General features: G+C 36.4%; 1 protein-coding gene across 2 annotated transcripts in view; it reads left to right on the top strand.

Moving 5' to 3' along the window:
• Window positions 1–5,031, top strand: part of sema4c (sema domain, immunoglobulin domain (Ig), transmembrane domain (TM) and short cytoplasmic domain, (semaphorin) 4C) — a 64,988-nt gene extending 59,957 nt beyond the window's left edge. For both annotated transcript variants that reach the window (XM_016572809.1, XM_016572808.1), the window contains 2 exons: window positions 1,226–3,269; window positions 3,947–5,031. In XM_016572809.1, coding sequence (XP_016428295.1) covers window positions 1,226–2,133 — 908 coding nt within the window. In that variant the 3' untranslated portion in view covers window positions 2,134–3,269; window positions 3,947–5,031. The remainder of the gene's footprint in view (window positions 1–1,225; window positions 3,270–3,946) is intronic.
• The last annotated feature ends 7,270 nt before the right edge of the window (window positions 5,032–12,301 follow it).

Genomic DNA, 12,301 nt, shown 5'->3' with positions numbered 1-12,301 from the left:
ATTAACAATTACAGAAATATAAAAATGATTTTTGTAATCATCAATACAGCGCACAAACCTTACATTTGGTGGTGGTCAAATAAATTTGTTAAGTACTGTGTATATATATATATATATACATATAGAGAGAGAGAGAGAGAGAGAGAGAGAGACCTTGCAAGCCACTTGAATTACCAAAAGTATAAACCCATCATACATTAATTAACATCATGAAGACATTAAGGAGTAAAAAGTAGAGGGGAAAAAAACAAATTACATTCAAACATAAATCTTAAGAGATCCATCATCATCAATTCCACAGATACATTGATTTACTCCCCATACGTTACTAAAAGTTTCTAAATCTTCCAACAAGTGATAAAATGCATATTCTATTTTCAATCTTGACTTTATTAAACCCTTTAAAATTAACACAGCATCAGTTGACCCCACACCACTGAGTTTACTTTTACGTGACAGCCATATTGCCATTTTAGCTTGTCCAAACAAAAAATTTATTAAAACGTGAACTTGTTTTCTATTCCAGCAATATTTGGGTCCATAAATAAAAAACATCATAGAAAATACCTCCCCCAAAGTTTGACACCATTCCTCTATTTCAGCAAACAATTGCTGTAGTCTCATACATTGACAAAATAAGTGAAAAATTGTCTCTGTTGCTCCACAAAAAGGGCACCCTTCCCCTACCTGTGGATCAATGTGTGTGTGTGAGAGAGAGAGAGAGAGAGAGATTAGATTTTTTTTAGAAGAATGTTTTTTAAAGTCTCTTATGCTCATCACGGCTGCATTTGTTTGGTAAAAAATACAGTAAAAACAGTGATATTGTGAAATATTATTACAAATTGAAATAACAGTTTTCTATTTTAATACACTTCAAAATAGAATTTATTCCTGTGGTGGCAAAAAATAAATTACAAAAATAATTTAAATAAATAAATATTTTTTTATCAAGTTAACATTTCCTTGCTGAATAAAAGTATTAATTTCTTTAAAAAAATAAAAAAAAACTTCCTGACCCCAAACTTATGAATGGTAGTGTATAATAATCTAATCAATAGCTGAAGCTAAACAGTACATTTTTGTCAATAGACCAAAAAATATTACTAAAACAAAGAGCTAAATGTAAAAAAAGACACTGTAGTATTATTTTATTACATTTATTTTATTTTATTATTTTAAAAATGAAATAAATCATATATTAATGTTTTCTGTTTTATTCCCCCAGATCATTCTAGGTTGAGAAATGTGACTGTGGTTGTTGGGTCAGATCTGGTATTGCCCTGCCATCTGGTTTCCAACTTGGCCCAGCCCTTCTGGGAGCTCAACGAACGTGAGCTCGCCCTGGTAGAAGGTGAGGCCATGGGGCCGCGATTCGACCGAGCCCTCCGTGCCCTCGTTATCCCCCAAGCCGGTCCCCTTCAAGCAGGCCGCTACATCTGCTATTCGGAGGAGCAGGGCGTGAAGTTCCAGACGGAAAGATACCAGGTTGCGGTGGTAGCCAGCGCGCCCGTCTTCATGGAGGCCCGCGCTCCTGATGGCAGCATGGGTTTGTTCTGGGTCCTGGTGATCACTTTGGGTGCTGCTTGTCTGTTGCTGCTAATCGTGTCTTTGTACCTTCGTAGAAGACTGAAGTTAGCACTGGGCAAAGGAGCGGAAATGAAGCCGCTGGAGAGCACTTTAGTGTACCCCATTACTTTACCCAAAGAGCCTCCCAGCCGGCCGTCATTTGTGCCAAGCAAGATGGCGAACGATGAGGATCGCTTCTGGGAAACAGGGGCCAATTACTACTACTCGGACGGCTCCCTGAAAATCGTGCCTGGGCATGCAATGTGCTCCACCGGAAGCTCGGCATCTCCGAGCGCCATTCCCGGTCAGCCCATTCACTCGCCAAGCAGGTTGAGCCTCACCAACATTCGGAACTCAGGCACCAACGGATACATCCGCCTGAATCTGAGCACGGCCGGAGAGGAGAGAACGAGCATGGGAGCGGGAATGGGAATTGGAATGGGGAGCGGACTCGGGCTGGGCGGCCGAGAGAATGATTACTCCAGTCCATTCAAAGAGGAGCTCCGGAAAACTCTGCAGCAGAGGAGCGTGCTTCCCGACGCCAATCCCGAGGAGTCTTCTGTTTAGAACTCACAGGAACCACAGAAAACCTCACCTACCTCCCTCCTGCTTGGGGCACTCTCTTCATCCTACTCGCAACCTATTTCTTCTCTGTCAACACCTCTTTGCAGTGGCAAACATCTCCCGTGCCATAAGGCCACCGCGCTTCATGACATTCCCAAGGATTATTCTGGTTCTCACACTACTAACACTCAACTGAGACTGAACACAACTCAAAAACTTTTGTAAATGTCTGTATTTAAAGGACCAGACTGACAGGGCCTCGAGTTGATCTTGGCTAACAGGCGAACACAGGTACATCTCTGAGAGGAACCCAAACAGTCAAATGTAGCCATCAGTCGGATCTGCGTAGGGCAGACGTCTGACAAAGGATCTGAATCATTTGGCAAGCTGGAGGATACGGAGTTATTTTTGACATCTAGAGGTTGCTTGCCTCAGGTGTTTGGACACGTTTTTTGCACCCTTTTATGGGTAACGCATTAGAGAGAGGAGACAAGGACATGCATAAACTCAAATCGCTAGATGACAATCACGCTCTTTTCTCACGAGGAAAGCAGAGGAGAAATTATTAAAGAGAAGAGAGGGGAAAAAACAACTGTAAAACCGAAACAGGACTTGAATAATGAACAAATGCTTTGCCTTTCTTTCTTTACCGCTCAACAGCTCAACTTTTTTTAAACATTGTCTTTTTTTCTGAGAATGTGTACTGAGACTTGCAGCACTAATTAATTGTGAGGTTTTTCCATATCTGTTTATTGCAACTGTTAAAGAAGGACTTCTTCTTTTTTACGATTAATAGTTTCATCTGAAATGTGAAAGATTACCAGTGGTAGTAGCATGAGGAAGGTGTGAACTGAATGTTGTACTAAGACTGTGTTGGATGTGACAGCAAGTGCATTATTGTATATATTTGGCTTGAACTGCCAAATGAAGTACAACCCGTGTTTGCCTACATGATAAACCAGGTGAATGAAGCCACTTGATGGAATGAAACTTTATTTCTGGAATGGTATAGAAGACTCCGCCCACATTCTGAAGCCGAATTGTTCTCCATGAAAGGGATCCTTCAAAGACTACAAGGGACTGGACTTTTAAAATAAGTCCGGAATGAGTGGCATAGGGCAACGGCTGATCAAACACAGGTAAGACTACACCAAATCATACCTTTTATTTGGGATGCTTACTTTATTTGAAATTCTATGAAGATATTGAAATTGTACATTCCCATTCAAAAGTTGCGTTAAGATTTTTTCCTATTTTTCAAAGAAGTCTCTTATGTTCATTAAGGCTGCATTTATTTGATCAAAAATGCAGTAAAGCAGTAATATTGAGAAATATTATTACAATTGAAAATAACTGTTTTCTATTTCAATATATTTTAAAATGTAATTTATGGCTGAGATGCAAAGCTGAATTTTCAGCAGCCATTACTCCAGTCGTCAGTGTCACATGATCCTCCAGAAATCATTCAAATATGCTGAGGTGATGATCAATAAATATTCAAAAGGTCAAAAGAACAATGTTTCTTCGAAACAGAAATTATTTGTTTAGTATTAATTTCATTAAAGACCCCAAGCCTTTGAACGGCAGTGTATGAAACAAGCTAATTCTTGATATATTAATATGTGAGACAGGGCAAAAGATACCCTGTGTTTAATAATAAAACAACAACAATAATAATTATTATCATTATTGTTCATTTTAAATATCTATAAAAAGACCACAAAACACTGTTACTAGTCATATTTCAACATGATTTTGTTTAAATAACATACAAAAGCTTTAAACTAACTGACTGTATCTCTCGTTTGTGTTTCAGTGTGGGTTTTGCAACTCTTAAACAGAGACGAAATACAAAAACAGGGTAAAAACAGAAAGCAGAGGACATTTCATTCCATTGACTTTGATTGTGAAGACAAATGAAGGAGATTTTGATTTTTCGTGACCCTGCGGGTGGAGAGGCACTACAGTGATCATCACGGATCCATACTTTGTTGCATGATGTTCTCCAAAATATATTGTATAAGTTTCAACAATAAAACAATAGTCTCATGTATTTCAAAAAAGGAAGAAAAAAACAAGTTTTCGTAAGCTGTGCCTCTTCACTTCGGGTGAAGCCAAAGCAGACTGCAGACATGTTTCTTCTGTTTCCTGTTTTTCTTTTCTTTTTATTCTCTATTTTATGTTCTGGAATTTGTCCATTGCACAGAACTCAAGTGTTGTCTGAAATCTTTGTTACTACTATTCTCGTTTGGTGGAATGCTGTTCTTTGTGGCATGAGAGCTTTACGATTTTCTCAAGCGGATTTCCATTCTGTCATTGGCTCTTTTCTAGTCTTCAGTCTAGTGTGCGCCACACTGCATAAGAGGGAAGTTTACACTTGTCAGAAAAGATATTTGTACTAAAAGGAACGCTAAGAAATGTCAGATTAACAAGGACCCAATCCTTTCTGCTAGGACTTCTCAGGGTGGGCTTCTGACTCTCTTGAAATTGTGAAATTTCACCGTTCTTAATTTCACTAATCGCTTTGATAAGCCTGTCTAATGACTTAAAGTCAGACTTTAGACTGACATAATTTCACTGAGCGACCAGAAGTGTTGCATATGCTTGTTTGCAACATGCATGGCTTTTTTTGTACTGACCAGTATTTCCTGCTTGATTAGAGAAAAAAAAATACGTCATCTCGGTTCATTTCATCTCACATGGCTTTAAATCTGCTGTTACTTTGTGAGTTTTTGTATTATGAAATTCTCTTTTCTTGCAATTCAAAGATATTGTTAAAAAAATATTTTTTCCCTTTTTTAGGTAATTATGTTAAGTAACTTATTTTGCTTGTACAAAAAGTTGATATTTATTACCATTGTACATATGCCCTTATTTTTTATGTATGTATATATCAACAGAAAATAAAAAGTAGAGATGAGTTCACAGCGAGTAGGATGTGTATGATTATTTGAGTGTTCAGTTAACTTTAAAATGCCATTGAAATGTCAGGTGTTACATTTAGCTTTATGCAAAATGTCTACATCAGGGCTGCCCAAACTGGGTCCTGGAGGGCCAGTGTCCTGCAGAGTTTAGCTCCAACTTGCCTCAACACACCTGCCTTTAAGTTTCTAGTATGCCTAGTAAGAGCTTGATTAGCTGGTTCAGGTGTGTTTAATTGGGGTTGGAGCTAAACTCTTCAGGACACCGGCCCTCCAGGACCCAGTTTGGACACCCCTGGACTACATAGTGCTTTTCATGATGCTTCTGCGAAAAATATTTACAGTCAGTGTTTTGCTAACCTCATGGAGTCCAGACACAACCCTTTGGACAATAACCAAAAGTGCAGTATCTGCTGCTTAGTGTCTATATTTTTCTCTATATACTGTGCATTTGAACACCCTCACAGGTACAGGTGACAGGACAGCCACGAGCCGCACGCGCAGAAGCCACAGCTGTATGTAAAACAGCAGTCTGGACTGATTGCATCATCACTTTCTACACAGCTGGGCCTCCAATTCACAGCTGTCTATAAAAGGAGGAGAGGAAGAGATAGAGCCATTATCTGGAAAAGGTTAGCTTTCTAAGTTGACACTGTATCTTTTTTTCTATCCGCCATTGATATATACACTTTCGTGGATTTTGATTTATTTATTTTTTTATAAAGACTTAATACTTTTATTCAGCAAGGATACTTCAAATCCAATCAAAAGTTGCAGTAAAGATATTTATGATGTTTTTCTATTTCAAATGAAAGCTGTTCTTTTGGACTTTGTATTCATCAAAGAATCCTGAAAAAAAAAATTGTATCACTGTTTCCACACAAAAAATGAAGCAGCACAATCATAATCTTAAATCGAAATGTTTTTGAGCATCAAATCAGCATATCAGAATAATTTCTGAAGAATCAAGTGACATGACTGAAGACTAGAGGACTACTGAAAATTCAGCTTTGCCATCACAGGAATTACATTTAAATATATTAAAATAGAAAAGAGTCATTTTAAATTGTAATAATATTTCACAATATTACTGTTTTTCTGTATTTTTGATCAAATAAATGGTAAGCATTAGGGACTTCTTGCAAACACATTTAAAAGTCTTAAATGTAGTGTACGCCTGAGGAGAAACTTTCTGAGGAAAAAGTTTTGGCTATTTATTTTTTCCATTGCTTATTTTTTATGACAAGTCTCCAGACAGCAGAATGATGAATAGTAATGTAGTAAATAATCATGTAATATTCAGTAAATAAATATTTAAATATTTATTTAAATAAATAAGAGTGACTTGCTGGCATAAAGAATATTTTTGCTGAATCATTTTCTGTTTGTACTCTGTTCATTTATTTAACAAGAACCCGTTTCACAGGAAATGTGAGAACTGGCATTAATTATAAATGTTCTCCGCATTTACTCACCCTCATTTTTCCAAATCCGTATCACAAAATGGGACCAAAATGTTGCCTCTGACAGCGAATTTGCGTGAATTTGTACAATTTCATTTATACGCTTTCGTACAATATTTACATATTTATTTATCCAGCTATTTTCACAATTTTTCTCTGAACTTTTCCATAGGCCTCCTTTGAAATCCCTTGCTCTAATCAGTAGTTAGTGGGCAAATTCAGCCGAATTGTCAGCCAAAAATGTATAAAGCTCATAAAGACAAAGACTGATTTGGGGTGACCCTGTAAAGTCCTCTAACAACCTCCCCAGGCCCGTTCTGGCCCTGTTACCTTGAATCATTTGATAGATTTCCAAGGTGTATCTGCAGAAAATCCAGCCAAACTCTTGGCTCAGACAGACTGACCTCACACCACGACTGTTTGCCAAGCGCTCTGCAGACATCCAACGCTCCGGAGGGAGTGTAGGTCTGAAATTTCCTTCAGGCCTGTTGTCAAAGTGCACCATCTCCCACTACAATCCTCATTGTTCCCCATTGTAACTACCATAAACTGCCACAAGACAGTTTTATTTTATAGGCCTCGAGTTTGACATTACAGCATCTTACTGATGGGGATAACAATAGTGATGATGATCAGCATTAGAGTTTGCAACTACTTAACCTGGTACAAACCTCTCCAGTCAGCCCAAGCTGTCATGCCAGCTTCAGACTCACCTGCACTGGTTTTATTGTTGGTGGCTGCTGGTTGACGCAGCAGATAAAGTGCTCAGCTGCCTCCAAAACTTACTGTTTTCAAGGACTGTCACAGCTAGCAAAGGCTTTCACTGAAGAGATGCATGACATTTTAAAAATAACACTACGCTTACTGGTCTCTTATAAACATTTTGCATGAAATTAGTTGCATAATTAACTTGCATGTATGCAGTATCTCTTCAGGTATTTGCAGCAGAAGTGAAATCTAGAGATTTCTTTCATGCATCAATAGTTAAAGTCTTAATCACAGCATGCATGTTATTGAGCTTTGAAACATGTTTATTTACATTCATTCACATTAAATTTGAATTAAGTTACCTTATTTTTCATCACTTGAAATGATGACAAGATCTCAAGACTTTTATTTCTGAGTGTCCTGCTGGCGTGAAGACTAAAATTATATATATAATTATATATATATATATATATATATTAGTAAATATTTTCAGCACTTACCCTCATGTTTCCAAATCCCTATAACAAAATGAGACCAAAATTTAGCTTCTGCTCTTTTGCAAATACAATCTCATTACAATGTAACTATTTTCAATTTTGGTATATTGGTGGCAATTTTGCATCAATTTGTACAAACTGTTTAAGCCCCACTGTTCTTGTTAAAGAAATGAACAGAGTATGAACAGAAAATGATTGAATGATAAATATTCTTTATGCCAGCAGGCCACTCAAAAGTCTTGATATCCAGGAGCCTTGAAGTGAAAACAAAGAGTGAAAATGTGAATATGTTCTTGCAATCATTCCAAGTGATGTAAAAAAATAAGGTAATTTATTTTTCATGAGAATGTATGAACATAAAAATGTCCAAATCCATATGACAAAATGAGGCCAAAATGTTGTCCCTGCTTTTTTTTTGCCAAAACAGTGTCATTGCAATTTGTAACTATTTTTACATTGTGGCAAATTTACATGAATTTGTATGAAAGTCAAGCCAACTCATGTTTTCTCATGAGATCGAGCTGTCGTTTTGCATATAATGACAGAAAGTGACCACAGGCTGTCAAGCTCCAAAAAGGACAGAAAAATTATATAGTTCATATGATTTAGAGACTATAATCAAGTTCTTTGAAGTAATATGATTGCTTGTGAGTAAAAGATTCAAATTTAATTCACACTAATGCATATACACACTTGCTGTGCAGCAGATGATCACATAAGAACCAATGGTGTCAAACACTAATGAGATTTTAAAGCTGCAGCAGAAGGAAACCTTTGCATTTTGACTTTAAATCACAAAAATTACTTTTCAGTTTTTTCATTCCACTGAAAAAAAAGTCAAAGAGTTTAAAGGTTATCTGGTGTGTTTTCCAACTGAGTCACTGTTAACCAATATTAGGCATTGACTCATAGAAGTGTCTTTTTTCTTTCCATATTTGTAGCCAGTTGCATCTCCTGCCATCATGTGCCTGAAAAAAAAAACTTTGTTGTGTATGTATGGCAACACATGTGGCAGTTTTTGATATGCACCTGCTCTTTTCTTCTGTATCCATTTCTTATCAAATTTTCCTTGTAGTTGAAAGTACATTTACATTCATGCATTTGGCAGATGCTTTTGTCCAAAGCTACTTGCAGTGCATTCAAGCTATACATGTTAATCAGTATGAAACTGTGACCTTGATATTGTTAAAGTAGTCTCTTTGCAATTTCAAACGGCATGTCCAAGCCTGCCGATCTACAAAAGGCACTGTACACTAGTCAATTAGCTTACTAAAATGTGTCAAAGAAAACGAAGGTGACAATCGTAGGCAGCAAACATGTGCGATCAAAGAAGACACCAGACAGTTTCTTCAGACATCCACACTTAGCTCAATCTCTCACAAAGAGCCACCTCCAGTCAAGATATTTCAAGATCACACGATTTATTTCCTTCGAGATGGAGGCTGTTTGCAGTGCCTGACTGAATATCTTAAGGAATAAATTATGACTGATCAGTTTCGTTTAAAGCAGCTTTTGATCTTGCACTCGGCAACCTATAAACTGTGTCATTCCCTTTCACATAAACAGATACAAAATGCTAATTTACTGTTTGGTAGGTTTTTAGAGTAACATGGAAAACTCTAATTACAAACTGTCTAAATAACAGAAGCAGGATATAATGTGATTATCGGCTCTGCTTTAAAACCCTGCTAACAAGACAAAATGTGTGTGTGTGTGTGTGTGTGTGTGCGTGCTAAAGTTAGAGGCAAACTGCTAATAAGGCAAACTGGTGTTCTGCAGCCCAGCTTAATGCTAGCACAGGCATCAAAGAATTAATGTGAAAAAACAAGCTCTCAACAATATTTGACAGAATTGGGGTGCGCGGCAAAAACACGTCAAAGAGACAGTGACTCAGCCATAACTGTCACTGGATCCAAATTAGTGGATATCAGCGGTGCTTACTGTGAAAGTCGATGCTAAACCAATTCTCTAACTTTACATGATGTGTCAAACCTTCCTGCAACGCCTTCTTTCACATCACTAACTCTCAGACACTTCATGTCAAGATGTTCTTCGGTACTTTTGTTTTAAATTGGTAAACTGTCTTTATTTTATCAACTTGGTTTTCAGATTTTCTATGTTAGAGTAGAACAAATGCCAACAGACAATGGAGAACTGGGTGTACAACAAAAATAAAAATAATGCAATCACATATTTTAATAATTAAATTTTTTTATTTATTTTATTTTAAATTAATCATTCAAATTCATTTATGAACTGGGAAATGACATTCAAACTGACAATTCTTTGATCAAATTAATCAAAATATTTAAATGTCTATTCATTTGTCCATTTGAAAAGTAACTTTTTATATTTTCATTTTTTAAAATGCAGTTTAATTAAATAACAATATTTAAATGACTATATATTTATCCATTTAAAAGGGGTAATTTATTTATATTTTCATTTTCATCAATGCAATTTAAGTACAAATATTTACATGTTTATTCATTTGTTCATTTTAAACGTAATTTATTTATATTTTTAGTTTTTAATTACTAAGAAAAATAAAAATACATTTTTTATCAAATACAAGTATTTTTAAGTCTAGTCTTCTGGTACAAAAAAAATACTGTGGTGATTCCATGGTACTGAATGATACATTCATTTGGTATCCCAAGGCACTTCAAAGAATAACATAGCATTACCATGGTATACAGTATTACATATTCATAGTACAGTATATTATGAACAAAAACATGCTATTACCACAGTGCCAAATTCAAAAAGGCATAGTAAATTTTAAGTACATGAATACATTTCAGGAATCAAAATATTGCTATGAAGGATTCATCTCTGCTATTCTTAAATCGCTGTACTGCATTTATGTCTCAAGTGACCTTTGCTTGTATTTGTTTATGCCACTTATTTTTAGCGGAGAATTAGCTTTGGTTTTTATGGCACACAGATACTGATGTTGGCAGGGCATAACAGACAAATGTCACTCTTTAAGTCAAAAAGGTCAAATGAACATGAAACAAAAAGGCATTTTCATTATTAACTGTATTTATCACTACAAAAACTCATCAATATGAAATGTCAGTTAATGAGGAAGCATTTAACTGACAGTTAGAGAGTACCATAGCCTGAAGCAGCCTCCTCTATATGTCCTGAACCACCTGGGCTCCCCTGACACGTATACGTCTGGATCCTGTTTGTGGTTTTCAGTTCTCACAATCAGACCAAAGCATCTCCACACCGACCCAGCAGAAACAAACGTCACTCCATCCATCTGCCTGTGGATCAGTCTTTCCAATAAACAGGACAAAGTTTTCATGATGCACAAACACCTGTCAGACCTCGTATCTGTGAGTCCTGACAGACCTCAGGGTTTTCTTCTCCCTGATCACTAAATACTGCACATCTGCTCCGGCAACTGCTAAAACATGCATATCACATCACTTGAATTGGAATCAGCACTATCAATGATGTATCCATCTACAGATGTCTGGTCTGAAACTACTGTTCAAAAGTCTGTGGTCTGTAAGATTTATTTATTTATTTTTAACAAAAGACCTTTGTGCTCACCAAGGCTGCATTTATTTGATTTAAAAAATACAATAAAAACTGTAATATTGTGGAAATATTACTACAATTTAAAACTTTTTTTTTTTCATGTTTTAAAGTAATTTGATGTCACTTACTTACTGTCACTTTTGATCAATTTAATCCATCCTTGCAGCATCAAAAGTATTAATTTCTTTCAAAAAACAAATCTTACTGACTCCAGTCTTTTGAATGGTGTTGTAGGCCGCTGCCTACCTGTAGTCTTGAGCTCTACAGCATTGTACCAAACAGTACTGTTCGTTTTTGTTGTTGTTTTGCCATTAGGTTGCGATTAATAAATGTCATATTTTCAGAACACCAGGCTACTATGTCCATCCCTGGAGAAACATGCTTTGTGTCCTGCATAATGATGCAGTAATGGCATCTAGCAGCAGCAGATGAAGCTCACCAACCAAACCCTGCCGACCTGCAGTGTGCCATCAGAAACTCAACAGGGTTAAACCTGTTCTGCTTGCATGTCAGAGGTTGAAACGTGTTTTAGGTTGAAACAGTTTAAAAGATGTTTTGCACAATAAGACAGCATGCAGAGAAAATTGCTGCTCACTGGGAAACTATCACTTTAGACAGGCTTTAGAAATGACAGCTCGAAAAATACCAAAAGAAAAAAGCATTTTCATTTTGTGGTGAAATATCTTTTTTAAAATACTTGAAATACGTTTAGACTATTTATAATAGTCTAAATTTTTTTGTAATGTACAGTTTTAGGGATTATGTATTTATTTATTTTGTTCTTACAGCCACATGTTACATATGACGTCTAGCACATTTACATTTTTATTTAGAAAATGTTTCTAAAAATCCTTTTTGCGATATAAATCATTTTTAAAACATCTCAGAACTACACATAACGTGACAAAGTGCAACAGGCCCGTTCGGTGAGCCTGAATATGATTGGCCGTTTTGAAGCACATGACGCATTTCCTTTAATCTGATTGGCTGATTCATATGAACAGGGGGTTGTTGCCAGATGGAGAGC

The sequence above is a fragment of the Sinocyclocheilus rhinocerous genome, unplaced genomic scaffold, assembly GCF_001515625.1.
Source record: "Sinocyclocheilus rhinocerous isolate Xijiao unplaced genomic scaffold, SAMN03320098_v1.1 scaffold352, whole genome shotgun sequence".
Classification (NCBI taxonomy): Eukaryota; Metazoa; Chordata; class Actinopteri; order Cypriniformes; family Cyprinidae; genus Sinocyclocheilus; species Sinocyclocheilus rhinocerous.
The sequence above is the reverse complement of the archived record's forward strand: the minus strand, read 5'-3'. Positions and strand labels throughout refer to the sequence as shown.